A 19,829-nucleotide genomic window follows, 5' to 3' on the forward strand; every position below is an offset into this window, starting at 1 on the left:
GGAAACCACACGACATGGAATATCTGATATCCACGAAACACAATGCGGCAAATACAATGATGCTTTATAAACAATGCTAGTAAATGTTTCAGTCCAAGGAGTTGTGGTTTCTCGTCGTCATTGCCAGAAGCTTGGACAAATCTTGACCGAACTGTCGATTCTGCTACAATGAGGAATCGGCCACCGGAGAAAACACACAGCTGTGAGGAGAAAGTGATATTGACAAAGTGAATTGCTTCATGAGCTTGTTCTTTCATTTATAGTCTTTGTTCTTGTCTTGTCTTGGATATGTTCATCGAGGAATCGCAGTCCTTCTGCGTCTTTACCGTCCCTCGTGTCTATCGTGGCGTAACAACTCCTCATCATCACGACTCCCTCATCTCTATCATGTCGTGCATTCCATAACGCTTTCCACTCATCTTTCGTTCTTCTGTTTCGTTTCTTCCCGTCATGTCCATTTTGGTTCTGTAGGCATCCGACTCCGTCTCTTGCTTATTATGCCTGCCCGTTCTGGCACTCCTGACAAGCCAGGCGACGCCAAACTACTACTGCTGTCCCTACTACCGATCCCGTCTCGGCTGCCCGGCGCGCGGCCTACGTTCTCCTTATTGCTCAAGCTGCTGTCGCTGCGAGCACCCATACTTATGTCATTGCGCGAGCTGAGCGCAGGACTGTTGCCGTTGGCGTTGATCCCGACAGCTGCCCTGGAACTGCTTGAGGTAACCAGTGATGTGCGAGGAAGGCGACTTTTCACGGGAGCGAACTCGCCGCTAATACGTCGGGGGATACCGGTCGGTCCATCCCTACTTCTTGGCCGGTAGATCATTCCTTCCCGTTCTCGTTCAACGGCAGCCGATCGCCGCGGACTGGCTGCTACCTCGACAAAGGCGTTGTTTGCGAGACTGGCGCGGTTTCTGTGGGTGGGCGTTTGTGGGCCTGCTGATACAGAAGTCTGCAAGCTGGGAGGTGTGTAGCTGTTGTTCCGACGAGATCCTCCCCGTCTTGATGATGAAGAACTTGGCACGGCGCTGGCAGCACTCTCGCTGGGTCTCACGGTGGTATCGATATTCGACCGCACCAGTTCCGATGCGAGGTTCCGTACAAGAACAGCTGTATCCTTCTCTGCCAACGTTTGGATAGAAGCCATGAGAGACCGCACTTGAGAGCTGTTGAGAGACCTTGTTCCATCACCACTACCCAGAGGCTCGCATGCATCCATAATAGTTCTTACCAGCCTGAGGAGATTAAGTCGGACAACTGCCTTCTTGTGACCCAATCGCTGTGCGATACCGGCAAACATTTCGGGCTTCGCTAGCGACGCTGCAACAGAAGGACTGAGGCGCAGCAACTTGAGTAGCGGTTCTAGCAGGTTGGAATCAAAGGCGTTGACTCTGTTGGTACTGAAGCAGCTGATAATGGCACGTGTGAAACCGCCGTCCGCAAGATGAGATTCTACATTGGCGGTTTCCTCCTGAAGCCAGACTAGAATGGCATCGAGCGCAGTAACTTGCCAGTACTGATCTGTGAGTAACGATACGTAAAAGTTGAGACCCTTGTTCTGCCACAAGAATCTGCGGCCCTTGGATCCCGAGTGCGCCATGTCACAGAGTATCGGAAGGGCAAATTCCTTCGGTGGGCGGTCGGTCTGCATAATTTTGAGGAGAAGAGGGATAATTCCATGGACGGCAGCGTCCTCTTGTCGTTCTTTGCTGAGACGGCAGAGATTAAATAAGGTGTTGAGGACCTGGTTAGAGATTTCGCGGAAGTGCGTTTGGCCCTTCTTCATACTGGAGCTAAGCAGATCGATCAGGAACTCGATGGCATCGGCTGAGTGTAGCGACTCTATCGTAGTCGAGAGCATAGAAAGGTTCTTTATGAACTTCAGCATCGTAATCTGGTGGATCGGCGTCATGAGACGCAGGTCCTTTAATACACTCTTCAATACTTGCCGATCTGCTATGACCTCCTTGACATAGTTTTCTGCTTGGCTGAAGAGATAGAAAATGTTGACAATCCGACCTTCAACGAGCTCGCCGAGCCCGTCCTCATCCTCTTCATCTTCATCAACGACTCGATGTAGGACGAGCGCTAACGGGTATAGAATCTTGCTTCGTGAGAAGATTCTGCAAAAGTCGTTCTTGGGGGTTGGCCCCTGAAGCTCAAAGACGTTCCAGATACCGTTGACCCCAATAAGAACAAGGTCTCGAGTAGCGTCGTAGTCCTCATCGAGGAACTCAACCAGTACGTTCAGACCACCCGCGGACACAAACATTTGCAGTGTTAGTGTCGATGTTTGGTACATCTGGCGAACAAAAGCCGCTGCTTCAAGACGAATCTCGTCCGAATATTGTCTTGCAGCAAACTTGGTAATAATAGGAATACCACCAACAAAGCACAAATTTTCCTGGATTTCAACATCATCCAAAATAATCTGGAGGGTTAGCAAATTACAGAGGTGCTAAAAACGGAGGGACTTACTGCGTTGACGACCTTGAGAAGCTGCAGGATCATGTATTGTTTGCTTTTGACAGTACAAGGCTCCAGGATCTCAAGGATTGGCAACAGCCCGTGAGCACTAATGATTAGATTCTTGACCTCGCTGTTTTCCCAAAGTAAAGCAAGCTGCAACATGTTAGCGCTGGTCTCTGTCGCATGATATGACAATCACTTACCAAATCTTCTGAGAACTCAGCCAGGGCATCATCGCCCTCTGTCGTTTTCAGGGACCTCACCAGATCCTCCACCCTTACTGCTAACCTGGCATGTCGATCTCGGGCAATGTTGGCTTCCAAATCCATTTCATCCCAACCTGGATCCATATATGCAAAAGGATCATCTTCGTCCTCTTCATCTCCTAGCCAAGAACTGCTTGACACGCGGGACATAAGCATTAGGCCACCGTCCTCAGATCCCTTCTCACTCTCCTCTTTCTCCGCTATTGATGACTCAGGTCCGAAAACGTCGCTAAAATCTTCGTCGTCATCTTCGGCGAATTTCTGGATTTCTATCCCTGACCGTGTCCGTCGCATTGGCGCATCTGGAAGAACTGAGGGCCGCGATAACAGTTTCTTCTTCATGCTGCCCGAACCGGTTTCTTGCATCGACCTTGGTAACGATGTAAGATCGGATGGGTGAAACAGTTGTGGAGCATCACTCTGTCGTGAGTTCTGTAAAATGTAAGCCTTTGTTCTCAATCTCGTCACGGCTGACCTACTCTTCTCACAGCCTGATTCACATTGTGAGTGAAAACATTGTCGTTGTCCACAAAGAGGTCCGAAAAGTCATCTACACTTTGTTCTCGGTACGCAAGATCCGGCCTTAACGGTAACTCGAACTTATTATTTAGATGGGATTTCGTAGGCGATTTGGTCCGGCCTCCGCCTACGGCCTTGCTCGTACTCGATTTGTTTCGACTGTGCGCTTTGACAGGCTCTGATGGTTTTGTAGATTTTCTTGGTGTTGGTCTGATGGTCTGCTCCTGGAGATCACTGCTGTCTTGCCATTGACCCAGCCCCTTTATGGTCATTAACTCCCCTTCGAAGTCGTCGTCGTATGTATTACTTTCGTTCCTTCCATCGTTTATTGAGGCGAATGCCTTTAAGCGATCGCTTGATAACAGACCGCCAAAGTTGTCTTGCGGCTTGAGATGAGGTAGATGCAGCGCACTTGGTGAAATAGATGTTGCGAAATCGTCGTCCCAGTTGTCATCATCTGTGGCAGGGTCAGAACTTGGACTTGGGGCAAAACTAGCATCAAAGTACGGCATACCGGCTAATTCAGGCTTACTGAAAGCTCCCGCGCCAGGTCGAAGTTTTGCAAGCGATAGAGAACCCTTGGCAGGAGTTCCACCATGGAATTTTGGTGCTGAAGGCGTGGTTTCAGAGCCGAGAGATGCTCGGAGGTTGGGTTCTGAAGATTTTAGAGCTTTGTTCCATTGCTTGACTTCCTCAACGGCGTCACTGAAGTTGGCCGGTTTTCGTGATACAGGAGCTTCGGTCCGACGACATCCTGTGATCCAAGCATGACGAAGCAGTTTTCGAGCAGAAACACGGAGGTTAGGGTCTTTCTGGAAGCATTGCATTAAGAAATCTCGGGCAGCCTGGCGGGATTAGCAAGCATAAGCTTGAGGGACAAAACGATAACTCACTGCAGAGATGCCTTCGGGTAGTGGGGGGTGGTCATCATTGACAATTGCGAACAGAGCAGGCATAGCAGCCAAGTTGTGATATGGAGGCTTGCCTTGAAGTAGCTCGATGACTGTGCAACCAACACTCCAGATGTCAGATGCAGAACTAGCTCCGGAAAGCTGAATGATCTCGGGGGCCATCCAATAAGGTGTCCCGACAACCTGTGCCTCCTTATCCTGGCCACCAGCCAGCGTGCTTGTAGACACTCCGAAATCTGCAAGTTTCACCGTGCCATCTTTCGTAGTAAGAATGTTGGCGCCCTTGATATCTCTGTGTATAACACCCTGCTCGTGGAGGTATTGCAGTCCCTGTAGGACCTGCGTCATGTAAACCCCGACTAGATTCTCAGGAAACTTGCCGTACGCCTTGCAAATTGAATGTAGAGAACCATTTTCACAGTATCTAGATTCGTTAGTTCCAGAATTGTAAGTTGTAGCACAGACTCGTACTCAAGAATGATGTTAAGACAGTCATCGGATTTGACGAAACCGATGTACTTGACAATATTGTCATGCTACTATTATTAGCCTTCATAACCAATGCAGAGCGAATGTTCCTACATGAAGGTTCTTGAGAAGATCGATTTCACTCTAAACAACATCCACACATGTCAGCTTACTCAAATCGCATACCAAAGCACAAGATTGATTGGTAACCCACCTCGATCATGCGCAACTCACTCTTGGGCAGGTCTGCAAGTTTTATCTGCTTTACAGCAACTGCCTCACCATTGCCCCAGTTGAAGGCTTTATATACGGATCCGAAAGCACCTTTCCCAAGGCATTCACCTAAGCGCTGAACAAAAAAAGTAAATGTTAGCCACCGCTTTTGCGAAATCCTGCTCCCATCCAGAAACCCAGGCGTTCAGGTACCAGCGACATCAGCGGCAGGGTAATACGAACATAATCTTTTAGACCTGGATCTTGTAGGGCAGAGCTCTCTCGAATCTTCTCTTTCCGTGAAGGTGTGCCAGGCACAGATCGCTCGCGAGAGGCCATGGCGGGACGGCCATTGCCATGGTACTGCCGCTCGGGCACCATCTCTCAATAACTCCCTAGCTTCAATGATGCTCGACCTGGATCGTGGCCAGCTGAATTATGCTTCCTCGAGGATAGCAGAGGCAAGCGGCGGCGGATTGACGAAGTTTAGGCCCGGACAAAGTTGTCATTTCCCAGCGAGGATCGAGTCAAGGGAGCGGAATGACGCAGGGCGGTTCGTTTCTACATACGAAGCCGGTCGGGTTCGGTTATCGAGCTCTTGTAGTCGAATATGACGGATGATATTGTCGTTGATACCTGGATCCAGGTAGGGCGTGCACTTGGGCTCGCTAAAGAGCCTGGTCGACCGTCGTCAGCGTGCGGAATCGATGATTGAGAGGGGAGCGAGGGAGCCCGTTCGCTTCGGTTCGTGGGATCGCTAACAGGGTTAAAAGAGGGACAAGGCGAACAGCAAGCGAGTTAATGGTGCTTCTGTTGCTGGAGAAGGGAAGGAAAATGGAAGGGATAAGAAAAAAACAAAATAGTAGAGGTATGGAAGGTAAGGAAGGACTGCCGCAATGCACTGCGCTGAACCGCATGCAACTGACTGGGCGGAAATTTGGACCAAAACCAACGGATCTCCAATCAATCATGCGCGCTTGGGAGGGACTCGAGTTGTTGTTTCTTGTCTCGCAACCTAAGCTAAGCACACCACCTGTTACTACTGTGGCAGTGACCCATTCAATCGATACCTGTGCCTGGGGTTGATGGATACTAACCTACCGGTACTGAACAGCGTGGTTCGGCTGCTGACGGCGGGGGATTAGGGATGCTCGGAGGGCCCGTGCCGCCTGTAATCAACGCCCTGGCTGCCCGCGCTTACAACCTGGCTGCTTGCAGGGCTAATCCCCCCACTAGCTCGCTTCTGGTCTGCAGTTATCCATCCACAGTTGAGCAGCATCAACAACACAGCAATCCATGCGTATTGGGTGTCCATTTCATGTTTTGCTAGGGAAAAGGTCCATGTGTAAACCTCGATGATGATGTAAATCTCGATTGTGAAATTTGAAACCAAGAGAAAATTTGATTCGGGTTGTTTTGGAATACCCAACTTACAAGGCTTATCCTTCTTTGAAACAGCTCATGCTTGCTCATGCCATCCAATCTAAGGCAAGACACGACGACGCATGGATGCTTTCAGACACTGAAAAGTATTTCATCCAAGCCAAATGCAACTGTCCGTTACTTCCGTTGAGTGGTACTATATCGCCCTAATCAGTGTCAGATGCAATTAGAAAGAGAATCAAACCTCGGGATAAAAAAAGAAAAGTGCTCACAACATACTCTGCCTGAAACACACGCCTCACCGTTAGCCAAGTCTAAAGGAATGCTGTAATGTATAACTCATCTACTTGCAGACTCACCCGTGAATCAAAGTCTCTAAACATCCCGGGTTATCACTCTTTCAGCCTGTATCTACGACGCCTCAATTACTGGTTGTGTCAAAGATCGGTTTCCCACCTATAAGCGGAAACAATCGACCACCCTCCGAACCAAAGACTTCAGTCCAGCCTAATATCATCCAAACCCAATCGAAAAAAGTATCCCCCTGCTCGCTTCTCGTCGAGTCTTGCCACTAATGCGTCTCATCCTGATCCCGGGTACAAAGAGAGCAAGGTCAGGCAGGCCAGGACTACCAAGGTTCTCCGATCTGCTTTACCATGAATGGCTTGCTGCCTGCTAAGTTGAGTTAGGTTTATCGTCTTTTGGCAAGGGCAGGAGAGATTTTGTCGTACCTCGCCGACGATCTACATCGTGCACGGAACTTCTCGTTTCTTGGTTTGCATGTGAGCTGAACCGTGAGCTGAAATTGCATCTCATTTCCGTTCAAAGCGCGCATTACGTGACGCTGGCATGACAGCGTCTTGCACCTTTATTTGACATTCACCAATGAGGCATGTATTGATTTATGGAACTCGGAAGTTGCTTAAGCTCACTCAGACACTAGTTATAACCCATTTCCTGGCAAAAGAACCAATTAAGAGAAAGGAGCAAAGCGAAGCCAGTCGGTACATTGTCATCCATCGCTTACCCCCAACTGTCAGTTCTTGATGTTCAAGATAAGTTGAGCATGATAACACCTGGAAATGTAGCGAACGTCTTTTTGGAAGACATCTAAGTAGTCTCGCTATTTCTACGTAATAGCTAGGAGTCGGCCTTTGTCGATATTGTCTTCTAGGTAGGCTAGGGTCGCATATCTACCGTGTCGAGAAGTTCATTTCTCAAAAGTCGCAACAGCCTTACGGCGACCCGGCTGAGATAGGGACTAGATTGACAACAACACACTTTTTACGGTACGTTCCTTGTGTCGTTGCTGCAGATGGTGAATTAGCGTGCCGCACTTTGCCATTTCTCAGGCACGACAGCCAAAGTACCCAACGGCATTGAGCTTTTGACGTTAGTACCAGAAGTCGGTACCAGAATTGAGCATATGGATGCTGACAATATTCGGGTAGTTTGAGGAATCTATAATGATGCATTTAGCTCTGAAATCGGGTAATATGAAATGCGTGGAAAGCGCAAGCAACTCACTCAATGAAACCTGTCACATCGTCTGTGCCCTGCGGAAAGTCGTCTTTACTCCCGGTCCAGAAATCACCGCCACGTGGTAAGCGTAGATCTATGTACCTTCCCAATAGCCACAGCGCATCATTTTGATTAGGTGGTCGAACTGTTCCAGGATGTTTACTCGGAGGTTTCGCACCTTTATCCCCAATTGGTGACGCACGCAAAGCCTCAGGGTAATCTGAAGTGTCAGTAACAGATGCCCCCAAAGGCCTTGGCGAAGCGGCCACAGCTGCGTCTCTGCCTCTAATAATTTCCCAAAGAGAAACAAAAGCTCGGCCGGCTTCCCGGCCTTTCATTACTGATAATGGCAGGGTACATGCTGAGTTGTATGCAGGCACTCTGAGCGTAAAGCCCGTGGGTGTCCTCAGATCTATCCCATGTTCTGTGAAATGGATCGTTCGTGCATCACCTTTTTCCAGTGGTGCAACCGAGGGCCCAAACTTGAATTCAGCAGTAACTGTCTGGTTATTAATAGACTTGTAACTTAGCCGTATTTGACCTCGTTGAGAAACTTCAACATTGTGCCCGTCGATATGACTCAAATCGATAGTTGAAGTACTGCCTGTTTTCCCCCTTGTGCGACCAGTGAGCCATTGCGACTGGATAACCATAAAACTTTGAGAAGCTTTTTGTAAAAACTCTTTCTCAAAAGTTATGTCAGCACTTGTTCGATTCACAACGTTTTCCCCACCAAACTTCTCGACGAACTTTTGGCGTTCCAGTTGTGTATCATCAGGACTTTTGACTTCCATTGAAGCAGCAATCCAGACGTCTTGCTCCAAGCCCTGGATAAATTCAATCCAATGCGCTTTCTCTGAGTGCCAGCCACAAAGACTAGCGGTTCCGTCTGTGAACAATGCCTCAGCTTGCTCGAGTCTAACAGCGGAATCAGGCAGGCCTTTGGTCTGTCCACAACGCTCGAGCGCCACTTTGTAGCGATAAAGAGGGTGTTTGTTACCAAAGTTTGTAGTGAACAGTGATTGGAATACATATGAATTGGTCTCCACGGGGTGGTGTCTTGCTGCAGAGGCTCTTTGATCATCTGAGATGGTACTCGACTGTGTCCACTCCCGCTCGAGTAGAAAACCCGGCAATCGGTGAATGAAGCTTTGGATAACCGCATTCTGGAACGCCTTAACACACTTCTGAAACTCCACCAAAAACTCATGGGAATCATCGTCCCATTGCGTTGGATGGCTGGCATGGAACGGCGTGTTTCCAACAATCAAACCTCCAGTGAATCGGTGAACACTGGCCGCAACGGTAAAGAACTGCTTGTACGCCATGGCCTTGTTGATTGAATCGTCGACAGACTGGATGCAGTCATGCTTTTGCATAAAATTGTGGACTTTCCTCCATCTCTCCAAAGTTTTGTCTGCGGGTCCCCAGTTGCTGGACCTCAACCCGGCCCGTCTATCACCCTCCTCAAAGTCCTCACGGGATCTTTTTTTTGAATTCGTCGCTCCCGTTTCTGTATCAGATTGCATAGAAATTTCTGGAGCAGCCCTATGCGACAGGTATAGATCAAGTACGGTTTTCCTGTCCTCAGAGACGATGAATTTGATAGGAGGCAAGTTGTTGGACTCCATGCCTCGCAACCGCCTAGAAGTGGTTATTGCTAAGGTGTCGACAGCTTGCTCCATCGCGAACTCATCTTTGGCTGCCGCTAGACTTTCGAAGTATCCTGCCCGTTCTAGTGTTGCTTCGGCCTCTAAGTTGAGTTTGATGAGCAAATCAGGTCGCGAGCCACGTAGCGTTTTGCATTGTGACAAGAGACGGACTGCGGTGTCTAGAAATACCCAAGTGGCTACCCACGGGTACCAAGACAGTTTGTCCTGGCTTCTCGTTGTAGCATTCCTGACGTAACTCCCAGGATGAAAGTGAGGTATGACTACCATTGCACATTCGATATCTGGGATCTTCACTGTTCTTGGTAGCCCGACTTCCTTGAAGAAACTGTATTTAGGTTAGAGATTGAAATATGGCAGTAATTCGGACCTACGGATCTGGTGGAGAAAGCCTTCTCGTTGGCTGTGCCAGCCAAGCATAAACTTGATGGCCAAAGGCTACCGCAACTAAGGGTTTGATGATATCTAACCACGAGTCAAATAGTTCCTGAGCTGAAGTCAATCATAGTGTTTAAGCTAGGAACAGGAGATACCAACTCTTGACCGCTTCTTCTGATCAGGGCCCAGCTGGCCTGGCCAGTTCAAGAGCTGGTTAAAATTGGTTATTTCCTCCAAGAGCCTGATTGAGGAATTCGACGCATCCGTTTCGAATGAAGCCATGGAAGTTAGGATGCTCCTCACCAGACCACTTGAAGCTCGCTTGCCGCTCAAGATCCCGGCACCATCTTTGACACTCTCAAGGGGCGGCTCTCGGCCACAGATAGCGAGGAGTGAGTACCCGTGAACCCATGACCTGGCAACAGCCTGTTCAGGCGTTTTCGCGATGTACTTGCTTCGCTCGGGCTCCTTTTCTTTATCCTCAGTCGTCCAAACATGTTCTCTTGCGTAATCCTACCAGCTGTTGAACAGATCTTGCACCCGAGGTAACACATCTTGTGGTGGAGATGCACACCACTCTTCAGTGTTATCTAACAACCGCGTTCGGCATAATCTAAAGACTTGCTCTTCTTCAAAACCAGGAGACAGCATTCTATGCATACCACCTCTTTGCCTATTCAGGAGCGTGGGAAATCCGAAGAACGAAATCATATATCGCTCAATATGGTCAGTTGCATAAGAGAAAAACCGGCAAGATTTGCTCGTTTCGGCACCGAAGTTGGCAACAGAACTACCATGAATCATGTATACCTTGTGCAGTTTCAAAACCTGTGGAAACAGACGGCACAAAATTGACAAAAACATTCCGAAGAATGACTGCGGCCGCTCTGTACGTTTATTCACACGCTTCCAGGGGTTTCGGGGGGACGATGTAGTCCCGACGTACCGGACGGTAACAATTGTGGCAGGTTCACAGGACTTGAGCATTAACGCCCACGTTTCAACCATGTTGCCGTACCCAGCCCCCTGGAGCTGATTGGTAACTTGTGAGAGTTGACTAGCTTCCATGGGCCATGATCGAAAATAGCAAACTGAACCATTCTCGAGGATAGGAGAAGATTTGGTTGACTCTTCTATTGATATTATCTTGGCGAGTTGCTCATCGTTCACTAGCATTGGGAGGTCTAGCCACTGCTGCAAAGGTAATCTCAATTCGCCCCCGGGGGCGATAATTCTCTCCCCAAGTGTTCTCGCCACGATGTCCGGCGCATGCAGCTGAGATCGTAGTGCTTGGGTAGAGACATAATCGTTTCCAAACGAAGATACCGTCTGCCTCCTCTGTCGGCTGACAGGACCTCTCAACGGCAATGTCGTGCCATTAGAAAAACTTGCAGATCTGTTTTTGAAGACCATGCTATTTTCCCGGATTGTGAGATTAGTTCCAAATGTACCTAGGTATGCTGGAAATGTTGGAAACTCACACAGATTGTGTAGGGTGAATAATTTTAGTCAGCCTTCAATTGATTTTTAAGGTGAAGCAACAATGAAAATCGCCAGTGCAAGGATGACAAGAACATTACTAGCCCCACATGGGTGAGTATAGTAATGCCATAGCACCGCCAGATAACAAGTGAAATATTATTTAAATTATAGCAAGTCACTTATAATTATGGTACATTAGCATGTAATAAACATTATTGCTGTCACTATTATAATGTGTTTATGTTTTGCTGCACTTTCTTATGTGTGTCTAGTACAGTAATACATTCATTATTAAAATTCGAAATGGTAACCAATCAATTTGTCAAGATGGCCGAGTGGTCTAAGGCGCTGCATTCAAGAGAATATCTTACCTAGTTATCTGGGTTCTGCAGTATCGAAAGATTCTTGGGTTCGAATCCCAATCTTGACATTCCTTTTTTGCTAAACTTTCAACTTGAATCATAACACATGCGCAGAGCCCATATTCGACTATGTGTCGCACCTCAACTAATCCATCTGTCAAGATGGCCGAGTGGTCTAAGGCGCTGCATTCAAGAGACTATCTTACCTGAATACTTAGGTTCTGCAGTATCGAAAGATTCTTGGGTTCGAATCCCAATCTTGACAACTATCTTTTTGTCTAGCTCTCCAAACTTGAGAAATTGTCACAAACCATCAGATGTTGGTTTGGCTTTTGCCTTTGGATCAGCAAGTGGAATTTGAGGATATGTCCAGCAATTAGCAACACCACAATACAAAACAGCGGTTAAGATGGCCGAGTGGTCTAAGGCGCTGCATTCAAGATATCAGATCTTGCCTGGTTACCTGGGTTCTGCAGTATCGAAAGATTCTTGGGTTCGAATCCCAATCTTGACATTCTCTTTTTGACTGTCCCAATAATGCCCCAGCAGGTAACAGCTATCTGGCTGTTGCATGTCGTTATAAAGCCTCTTATTTTTGGTTGTCTTTATCAAGGGTTGATGCTTGACATTTCAGATAGTATTTTCTGTGGCGACTTATCCTTGGTCTGTTGGGGTCGTTGAAGAACGTCTTAATACCTTATATTCTCGTATTTTTCTCCCAGGGCTCTGAAAACAGCACGTAGCCGTTCCGGTGACAGGGTCCTTCAAGCCACACTGAGATGGGACATGCCGGGATCTGGATGTGATTGTCGGAGCCAGGCCGCTTCATATGCTGATGAAGTAATGAAACAATTAATAGCAGTTATACCACTCGGGGCCCAAAGATAAGTGCGTCAGTACTGTGACTTTCATTAGATCTCTTTGCTGCTCTACGTTGAGCCAATATGTAAACGTCCATACAAGTATAATGCAAACAATCAATTCCAACCCTGGTTCGCTTTTCCTTTGTAACGCCGCCCGCCCCGACTTGTAAGCATGAACCCCTTTCTCTGTAACACCGCTCCAAATCAAATCGAGGTTGATTGCATGGTATCCTTCTATTCCGTCCCATCACCGGGCAGCGTTCGACTGACGCCAGCCCCAGCCCACCAGTCATCGGGAATATCTTCGCGCCGCGCAATGCTTTGTACGATACGTCGCATGGTCATCCAATCTTCTTCTGTGTTATACGAGTGGTTTCCAGTTGTTGCAGGGCTCTCTTGAATACGTCTTGTTCGTTCTGGGCCTTGCTCGTCATCTGAATTACCGACGGATAAGTGTCCCACCCAAGCTTGACGCGCTCGGTTATAGCCATTGTGGTTTGTGCGATCTCGGATTGATCTAGCGCGCCTCAAATGATCAACCATTGGGCCATCCGGGGATCTTGGATGCCTCAAATCAGAGCTAACTGCACCGCTGTCTCGGCCGGTCGGTCTGTTGAAAGGGCTTTGGAGTTCAGACATCCGTGCGCGAGCACCCTGCAACAGTTCCCGACGTCGTCGAAATCGGTCTAGTATGGTTTGCGTATTATCGGGTTCTTCTGTCTCGGACCCCTCGCAGCCAGACTCGCAAGCTTGATCTATCGCTGTATCCTGGGCTGGGTCGGGAGCAGTGAAAGAGGTACCTGAGGTAGCGCCCGCACTCTGAGAAGCCATGATTGATGCAAAAGACGACCCTGCGCTCGGCGGTTGAGGGTCAGGGGTGAGAGTAGACAGAAGTGTGTCCCACACCTCAGGGCTGAGGCTCCTTTCGCGGTCGCCTAGCCCATCAATGTTTCGGTTGTGTTGAGTAGCCGATTGCGGTGAGAGACTGATTTGGTTCTGAGTGGCAAGATTTGCGTTAACCATTGCGCGGTAATCCTCGGCAGTCCTCAGGAACGGAGGATATCTTCGAGTTGGGAATCGATCGGATGTTACTGTCTAAGATCAAACGTCAATATGATGTTCGATTTGCAATGGACACCTGAAGGCATCGAACAAGGATCAACTTACCATCCCATCCCTAAGTGACTCTGGATGGTTTGCGGATGAACTACTGCCATCCCTAAATAACGAATGTAGACGGTTTTCGACATGGTTCCTTCTGTGTTCATCGGATGCGTTCATTTCTCTCAGCACATCGCGTAGCGGCCTTGTTGACAGGTCGTTGTCAGGGGGGAAACCAGTGTCCCATGATGCAGATTGATCATCACCTGGGCCAGGTATAAGACCAGACTGTCGTAGTGATTCAAAATGGCGCAGGATCCTGCGACGTTCGGCGCGGTCAGTGACGCGACCAGTAGTGCGTGTGCGACGGATGCTGGAGCGAGGTGGCGCTGTTGCACTTGTCTTGTCGGCAGCTTTGGATGGGAGATCTGACTCGACTGGAGCGACAAACAAGCTGTATAATGTTAATAAGTTTACATTTTGACAGGACAAGGCCGTCACTACTGCAACGAGTATGCAAAGATGAAGCGCCCGATATCAAGTAACGGCTATGCGCGTCCGAATTCGCAAGTTCAGCAGCGTGCCGTTGCGTCGATGCAGTGAAGCGATGGCGATGTCGACGATGATGATATCCGTTGACCGGGGCATCGCTACGCCGGTACAATGACGATAGAGTTTGTGGATGGGGTTTAAAAAAAACAAGGATGCGCTTACGGGAGTCCCATGGTTGAGGAAATGAAAAACGAATGACGAGATCGACGAAAAAAAATCCAAATAAAAAGCACAATAAGTAGTTTTATTCCGGCGATGATGCTGAATGGTTCCAAGTTATTATCATGAATGGAATAGGCGATGCGATATGACAACAATGATGATGATGTTGCCTAGATAAGCAGTTAAGTTGATAAAGCCAGAAAGAAGCGTGAAGCGTGAAAGCGGGTAATTAACCAGTGGAGAGGATGAAAGAACGGAGTGGGCGAAGGGTTTACAGTTGCGGTTGCGGGGGGTCAAGGGAGAAAAAGAGAGTAATAAAAATAAACCAACCAATTAAAAGAACATCAGCTATTGCGGCTCTAAGGGGTGCCTACTTCGCGTGCGCGTTTGATTTCACGTGTATCGTGTTGAAACCAATCAACGCCTATCATCTATCATTGCATTGCACCGCCACATAAGACGCCACATGATACCACTTTATCGGTATTCGGAATCCGTGGCTTGAGCTCGATGAGCAATAACCCCACTACTTTCAACATCAATTGCCCCCAGTGAAAATTAATGGCCATACAAGACTCATTCATGTCTTGACGTCGATGATAATCCTCAACTTTCAAACGTCACCAATTTATCACTTCGCTCTGGAACTGTCTTACACAGCATCTCAGGAGCCTCATACGGCATTAGTATTCCCTATCGCCGGGCTCCGGTGAGATGCCGTCTCACTTGAACATCCAATATGTCTTCCTCTCAGGAAATCAAGTTCGCTCTTAGCCGCATCAATCGTGTCCTGAAAGGAAAGAGAACAGCCGGCTACAGAGATATTCGCCTGGGTCTCGATCGTATCAAACGTGTTATTCCAGAAAATCAAGAGTGGAAAGGCATCCATGTCGCTGGAACGAATGGCAAAGGCTCAATATGCACCTTTCTTGGAGCCATGTTCAGGATGGCCGGTTTCGGTTATGGAAGCTTCACATCGCCCGCTATTCCAGAGAGACACAATGGAGTCCTCATAAACGGCCTGTATGTGAATAAACGCATGTACGAGATGGAAATGAAGCACGTTGAGGAGAAGTGGCATCGAATTGCCACTGGCTGGACATATCAACACCTGGACGATCCTAAAGGTCTATCACCATTCGAAGCCGAGACGGCAACAGCATTCCGGGTTTTCAACAAGATGCACGTTCCCTATGGTATTGTCGAGGTTGGTATGGGTGGCGCCACCGATGCGACCAATGCCATGACGGACAAATCAGTCACTGTCATTTCCAAGATTGGCCTTGATCACCAAGAGTACCTCGGCAACACCATCGAAAACATTGCCAAAGTCAAAGCCGGCATTATGCGAAAAAAGGTTCCCTGTATCGTTGACCACACTAACTCTCCTGCTGTCATACATGTTCTCCGACAACATGCCCGGGAAGTAGGTACAAACATTATTCTGACATGGAAAGGCGAACCTCTCCTCATGACCCTCAACAATGAAAGATGGAAGCTTGAGAGTTACCAAGTGCAGAACTTGCTGTGCGCGGCCATGGCCTTCCGTCAACTGTTCCCACAACACCCAATCGACCTCAACAAGCTCTTAAGTTCACATCCTTTCTTGCCGGGTCGATTGGAAACAGTTCGCGTAGATTCGCCTAGTGTCGAGACGCCTCGGGATATCGTGGTTGATGGTGCTCACAACATGCTGGGCATTGAGACGTTGTTCAAACATGTCTTCCACCGTTTACGTAAACAGGATCCAAATGTGCCAGTGACCTGGGTCATGGGCATGTCGGCCAGCAAAGATAAGCCTATATTGGAGATCATCGATAAGCTCGTTGAACCTCATGATAATTTTGCCATGGTCGAATTTACTCAAGGCCCCAATGATCCTCAACCGGCACCCGCCCACTACGGTACTGAGCATGCTAGGGGTCTTGTCGACAAACCCGACGACCAAATTTACGATGGACCTCCCGATATTTCAGCTGCTCTGCCCTGGGCGTGCGCCAAGGCCAATGGTGGGCCGGTGGTTGTGACAGGGAGTCTTTATCTGATTCGACAACTATTTGAGCTTAAGGACATTCATCGAACAAGGGAGCCGGGCACCAGAAGACCTGGACGCTCCCAACTATATCGACTGAGCCAGCTTGGTAGGAAGAATAGACTCACAAGCGCTGAAAGACGTGAGTTCAAGGAAGCCAGGCGGCATTTTGAGCTATCACCTCGTCAAAGCCCGATTTTCCGCCGTGTATATGAACAAAAGCCAAAGTTACGAACAGTAACCATGAGATTGGTGTGGAGAAAGCCAACGCGACGGATTCAAAGCAAGGCTGCATTTCATAAACACCAGAGACGAGGTTATCTGCAGACCATCAAGGCTCTCAAAAAAGATATGCATATGGCAAACGGGACAGAAAATGGACTCATAAGTCCTGCCGATACTCTCCTAGCCCGCATCGAAGACTTGGAGAAACAGGCCGAGATGCATAGAGAACAGTACGACGAAGCTATGTTCAAACTGAGAGGATACAAAGCCGTACCACACATGAAGTACATGACCCATCGCGAAATCTTTGGGTACCCTAAGAAGCCCAAAGCGCCAACCAAGTCTCCCTTCGCCGCCAAGAAGAAGCGGAAGACCGACAAGCCTGAGAAGAAGAATAAGAAGCCTGTTATGGCGTGGAAAGACCGATCTCAGAGTTTCAGTGAAGAGCTTGCCGCTGCCGAGAAACAGCGAGAATGGTCGCTGAAAGAAGGTGCAAAAGTGAGGGCTAAGCAAGAAATGGACGCTGAGAAGGCTGATCAAGCTGAGAGGGAAAAGGATGAGATTTTTATGTCAAAGATGGAAGCTGGAAGAAGAGATGCTGGAGGTCCGGGCGACCCATGAGATGGCTGGAATGTTTTTGAATATTAAAGGCTCGACTGTACTATACAAAGCGAATGATGAATTGGTCAGGGATTGGGGTTACAAAGATGTATAGGACAAGTTTGTACGATACGAGAATTGAGGGCACTGCCCATCTTGATCTACCATGGAGCTTCAATTGACGTGATCACTATAGCTGCGCGAACCTGTCCGCAATGTTGAGAATCACACATGGTCAAACTGCACCCAAGTCTTGTCTTTGGCATGCTTCAGATATCACATGATCAGACCCTCTCGACATCTGAAGCTTCTCATGATGTCCAGTTATATTATGCCTCATCATCACTCTCCACCACACAACCCAACGTTCATCCAATCACTTATATCACTACCATGACATCCACGGATTCCACTCATCTTATCATCGTCTGCTGCCACGGTGTTTGGCTCGGCGGCCCAACTCATGGCTATGACGAAAATGAATGGCTCATTGCCGACTTTCAACGCGGCGAGACTCTAACCTTTATCGAGCATATTAAAGCTGGAGTAGCAGCCCTCGCCGAAGATTACGGCAATGTTACACCCGAGAAGCAAGTGGGTGATGATAAAATAGGGTTTTCGAGGTCTTGTCACTTTGATACACGGTCAACAGACTTTTCCAAGTCATGGCTGGTATTCTCAGGGTACGTATTTCAGTTATAGCATGTTTTTGATGTACTGATTGTACTGATTGTACTGTTAGAGCTGCAACACGCAAAGAAACACAGATTTCTGAGGCAGCTGGATACAAAAACATCGCGGCCGCAAACGATTACTGGGGGCTGTTACCGGACGAAAAGTCTCGAGATGCTGTATTATTAGAAGAGCGCGCCCTCGATTCATACCACAACATCCTCTTTTCTCGGTCACTCATCTATTCTCGCTTCAAAACATGGCCAACGCACATCACCGTCGTCAGTCACGGCTTCAAGAAAGAGCGGCTTATCGATGGTCACTGTTCAGCTATAGGACTCAATCTTGATCGAGTCAACTTTATCGGCATAGATCCTCCTGGGATGATAGCTGCGTCAAAGGATCAGGACAAGGAGGATGCGATGAAGGGTGTTGGTCTGGCTTTGGGAGAGTGGAAGGATGATCCGCATGGTACAGGAGAAGTTCTTGCTGGGAAGAGAGCTAGGAGAAATCCTTGGGGGGTATGGCAGGGTCATTTTACCCAAGATTTTGATCAGAGTGAAACTGCGTTTCATACGGACAACAGGTCTGAAGTTTTTGGTGCAAACGCGAGGTAATAGTAACATGCAAACGATCTAGATATCTATGCTGTATCTCTATAGAACACTTTTCTCTCCTTCTCTTACCTGACTCTTCCCTCGCGGTCCCTTTTCAACAGCATTTACCAAGAATCGCACAGCATCCTCTACCATATCAGCACTAAACTTATGTCCAACACCCTCATACACTCTATCATCCAACTCCACGCCCCCATCACGATACCAGCCCTTCTCACCCACTGCTTCCTTCAACATCGTGACAAACGGCTTGGCATTTGCATACGGAACCAGAACATCGTTGCCTCCTGAGCAGAGAAGCAATTTCTTGCCTCTGATGCGCTCATCAAGGATAGCTCTCAGACGAGTCTGCTCGGTATTCGATAGAGCTCCAGAAGGGATAGGCGAAGTACCGAAAAGCAACGTCTTGGGATCGTGGGAGCTGCAGGTTCCGACAAGATCCTTTGGGAAATATTTGCTTCCGATAAAATCGGCGCCGCAGTCAAGATTCGCTTGTGCAGCACGATCACTCATAAGGTCTGTTATCCCATCAGCTTTGATCACTTTCGCCCGTTTTCTGACTTGAACTTACTTGCAAAATCGGGACATCCGATGATTACTACAGCTGCATCGATCCTCTTCTCTCCAAAGAAAGCCTGCCATGCACTATGTCCACCTAAACTCCAACCCAAGCAAACATGTGCGTCAATTTCACGGCCCAGATACCCAGAGACAAGATCCATGAGACCGCTCATATCAGACACCCCACCCTTCACCATACCAAACATGTCGATGGCATGAGTAGAGTTGCCTTTGTCCCAGGCGTGGTTTGCTGCCTCGCTGACAAGTCTAGTACCATGATTGGGCATGTCAAAGGACAGAGCGACGAGGCCTCTTTGGGGGTTTGATCCAGCTTGTGATGTCCATGCGTAGATGGTCCGCTTTGCAATGTCGTTCATTCTTTCTCGTGTTCTTGTTCGGGGGTGTAAGAGCCAGAGACATGACACTGGGACGTTGGGAGGTAGTTCGTCGAGACCGTAGACGTCGACGAGCAAACCTGCCATGGGGATTGTCTTGACGGAGATGGATGGCGGGTCTGGTAGACCCTTTGTAGCATATGTATCTGCCATAGTGATATTTTTATTGTATGTGAAATAAAGTATGTTGATTGTTCTGAAGTAGTTCCAAGTCGAGATTGATATCACAGTTGGATGGATGTTGCTGGAGATCGACATGTGGGTCTAGGGTAGCGGAGCCGGTGTCGGTCATAATACTCATTGCATCATGTCACGCTTCTGATATGAGATATCAGAAATGAACCGAGTCTTTTCTGATTAATATTTGGAATTACATGTTTTTTTACGTGAGAATGAGTGTGTTGGCT

The 19,829-nt window shown here is 48.2% G+C and overlaps 6 protein-coding genes and 3 non-coding genes across 9 annotated transcripts; 5 read left to right on the plus strand and 4 right to left on the minus strand.

The window, feature by feature from the left end:
• Positions 1 to 448: 448 nt before the first annotated feature.
• Positions 449 to 5,227, minus strand: FPOAC1_003505 (uncharacterized protein; the record flags this gene model as incomplete). Its single annotated transcript, XM_044848068.1, has 10 exons — positions 449 to 2,431; positions 2,479 to 2,622; positions 2,673 to 3,167; positions 3,215 to 3,711; positions 3,769 to 4,099; positions 4,148 to 4,589; positions 4,637 to 4,701; positions 4,748 to 4,777; positions 4,848 to 4,982; positions 5,090 to 5,227. 10 exons carry the CDS (start codon positions 5,225 to 5,227, stop codon positions 449 to 451), a joined length of 4,260 nt encoding a protein of 1,419 aa, XP_044713984.1.
• Positions 5,228 to 7,752: 2,525 nt separating this feature from the next.
• On the minus strand, positions 7,753 to 11,211 carry FPOAC1_003506 (uncharacterized protein; the record flags this gene model as incomplete). The annotated part of the gene is made up of 4 exons (XM_044848069.1): positions 7,753 to 9,748; positions 9,795 to 9,907; positions 9,958 to 10,311; positions 10,339 to 11,211. 4 exons carry the CDS (start codon positions 11,209 to 11,211, stop codon positions 7,753 to 7,755), a joined length of 3,336 nt encoding a protein of 1,111 aa, XP_044713985.1.
• A 390-nt stretch (positions 11,212 to 11,601) lies between these two features.
• Positions 11,602 to 11,710, plus strand: FPOAC1_003507. The gene has a single exon. It is a non-coding gene; the product is annotated as a tRNA-Leu (tRNA).
• An 88-nt stretch (positions 11,711 to 11,798) lies between these two features.
• FPOAC1_003508 lies at positions 11,799 to 11,907 on the plus strand. The gene has a single exon. It is a non-coding gene; the product is annotated as a tRNA-Leu (tRNA).
• A 138-nt stretch (positions 11,908 to 12,045) lies between these two features.
• On the plus strand, positions 12,046 to 12,156 carry FPOAC1_003509. Its single transcript has one exon. It is a non-coding gene; the product is annotated as a tRNA-Leu (tRNA).
• A 583-nt stretch (positions 12,157 to 12,739) lies between these two features.
• FPOAC1_003510 (uncharacterized protein) lies at positions 12,740 to 14,331 on the minus strand (the record flags this gene model as incomplete). The annotated part of the gene is made up of 3 exons (XM_044848070.1): positions 12,740 to 13,600; positions 13,673 to 14,060; positions 14,321 to 14,331. 3 exons carry the CDS (start codon positions 14,329 to 14,331, stop codon positions 12,740 to 12,742), a joined length of 1,260 nt encoding a protein of 419 aa, XP_044713986.1.
• A 728-nt stretch (positions 14,332 to 15,059) lies between these two features.
• FPOAC1_003511 (uncharacterized protein) lies at positions 15,060 to 17,198 on the plus strand (the record flags this gene model as incomplete). Its single annotated transcript, XM_044848071.1, has 1 exon — positions 15,060 to 17,198. The coding sequence occupies one exon, from the start codon at positions 15,060 to 15,062 to the stop codon at positions 17,196 to 17,198; it is 2,139 nt and encodes a 712-aa protein (XP_044713987.1).
• A 372-nt stretch (positions 17,199 to 17,570) lies between these two features.
• On the plus strand, positions 17,571 to 18,466 carry FPOAC1_003512 (uncharacterized protein; the record flags this gene model as incomplete). Its single annotated transcript, XM_044848072.1, has 2 exons — positions 17,571 to 17,860; positions 17,920 to 18,466. 2 exons carry the CDS (start codon positions 17,571 to 17,573, stop codon positions 18,464 to 18,466), a joined length of 837 nt encoding a protein of 278 aa, XP_044713988.1.
• Positions 18,467 to 18,505: 39 nt separating this feature from the next.
• Positions 18,506 to 19,575, minus strand: FPOAC1_003513 (uncharacterized protein; the record flags this gene model as incomplete). Its single annotated transcript, XM_044848073.1, has 2 exons — positions 18,506 to 18,984; positions 19,038 to 19,575. The coding sequence occupies 2 exons, from the start codon at positions 19,573 to 19,575 to the stop codon at positions 18,506 to 18,508; spliced, it is 1,017 nt and encodes a 338-aa protein (XP_044713989.1).
• Positions 19,576 to 19,829: the final 254 nt, after the last annotated feature.

The sequence above is a fragment of the Fusarium poae genome, chromosome 1 (assembly GCF_019609905.1).
Source record: "Fusarium poae strain DAOMC 252244 chromosome 1, whole genome shotgun sequence".
NCBI classification, from domain to species: Eukaryota; Fungi; Ascomycota; class Sordariomycetes; order Hypocreales; family Nectriaceae; genus Fusarium; species Fusarium poae.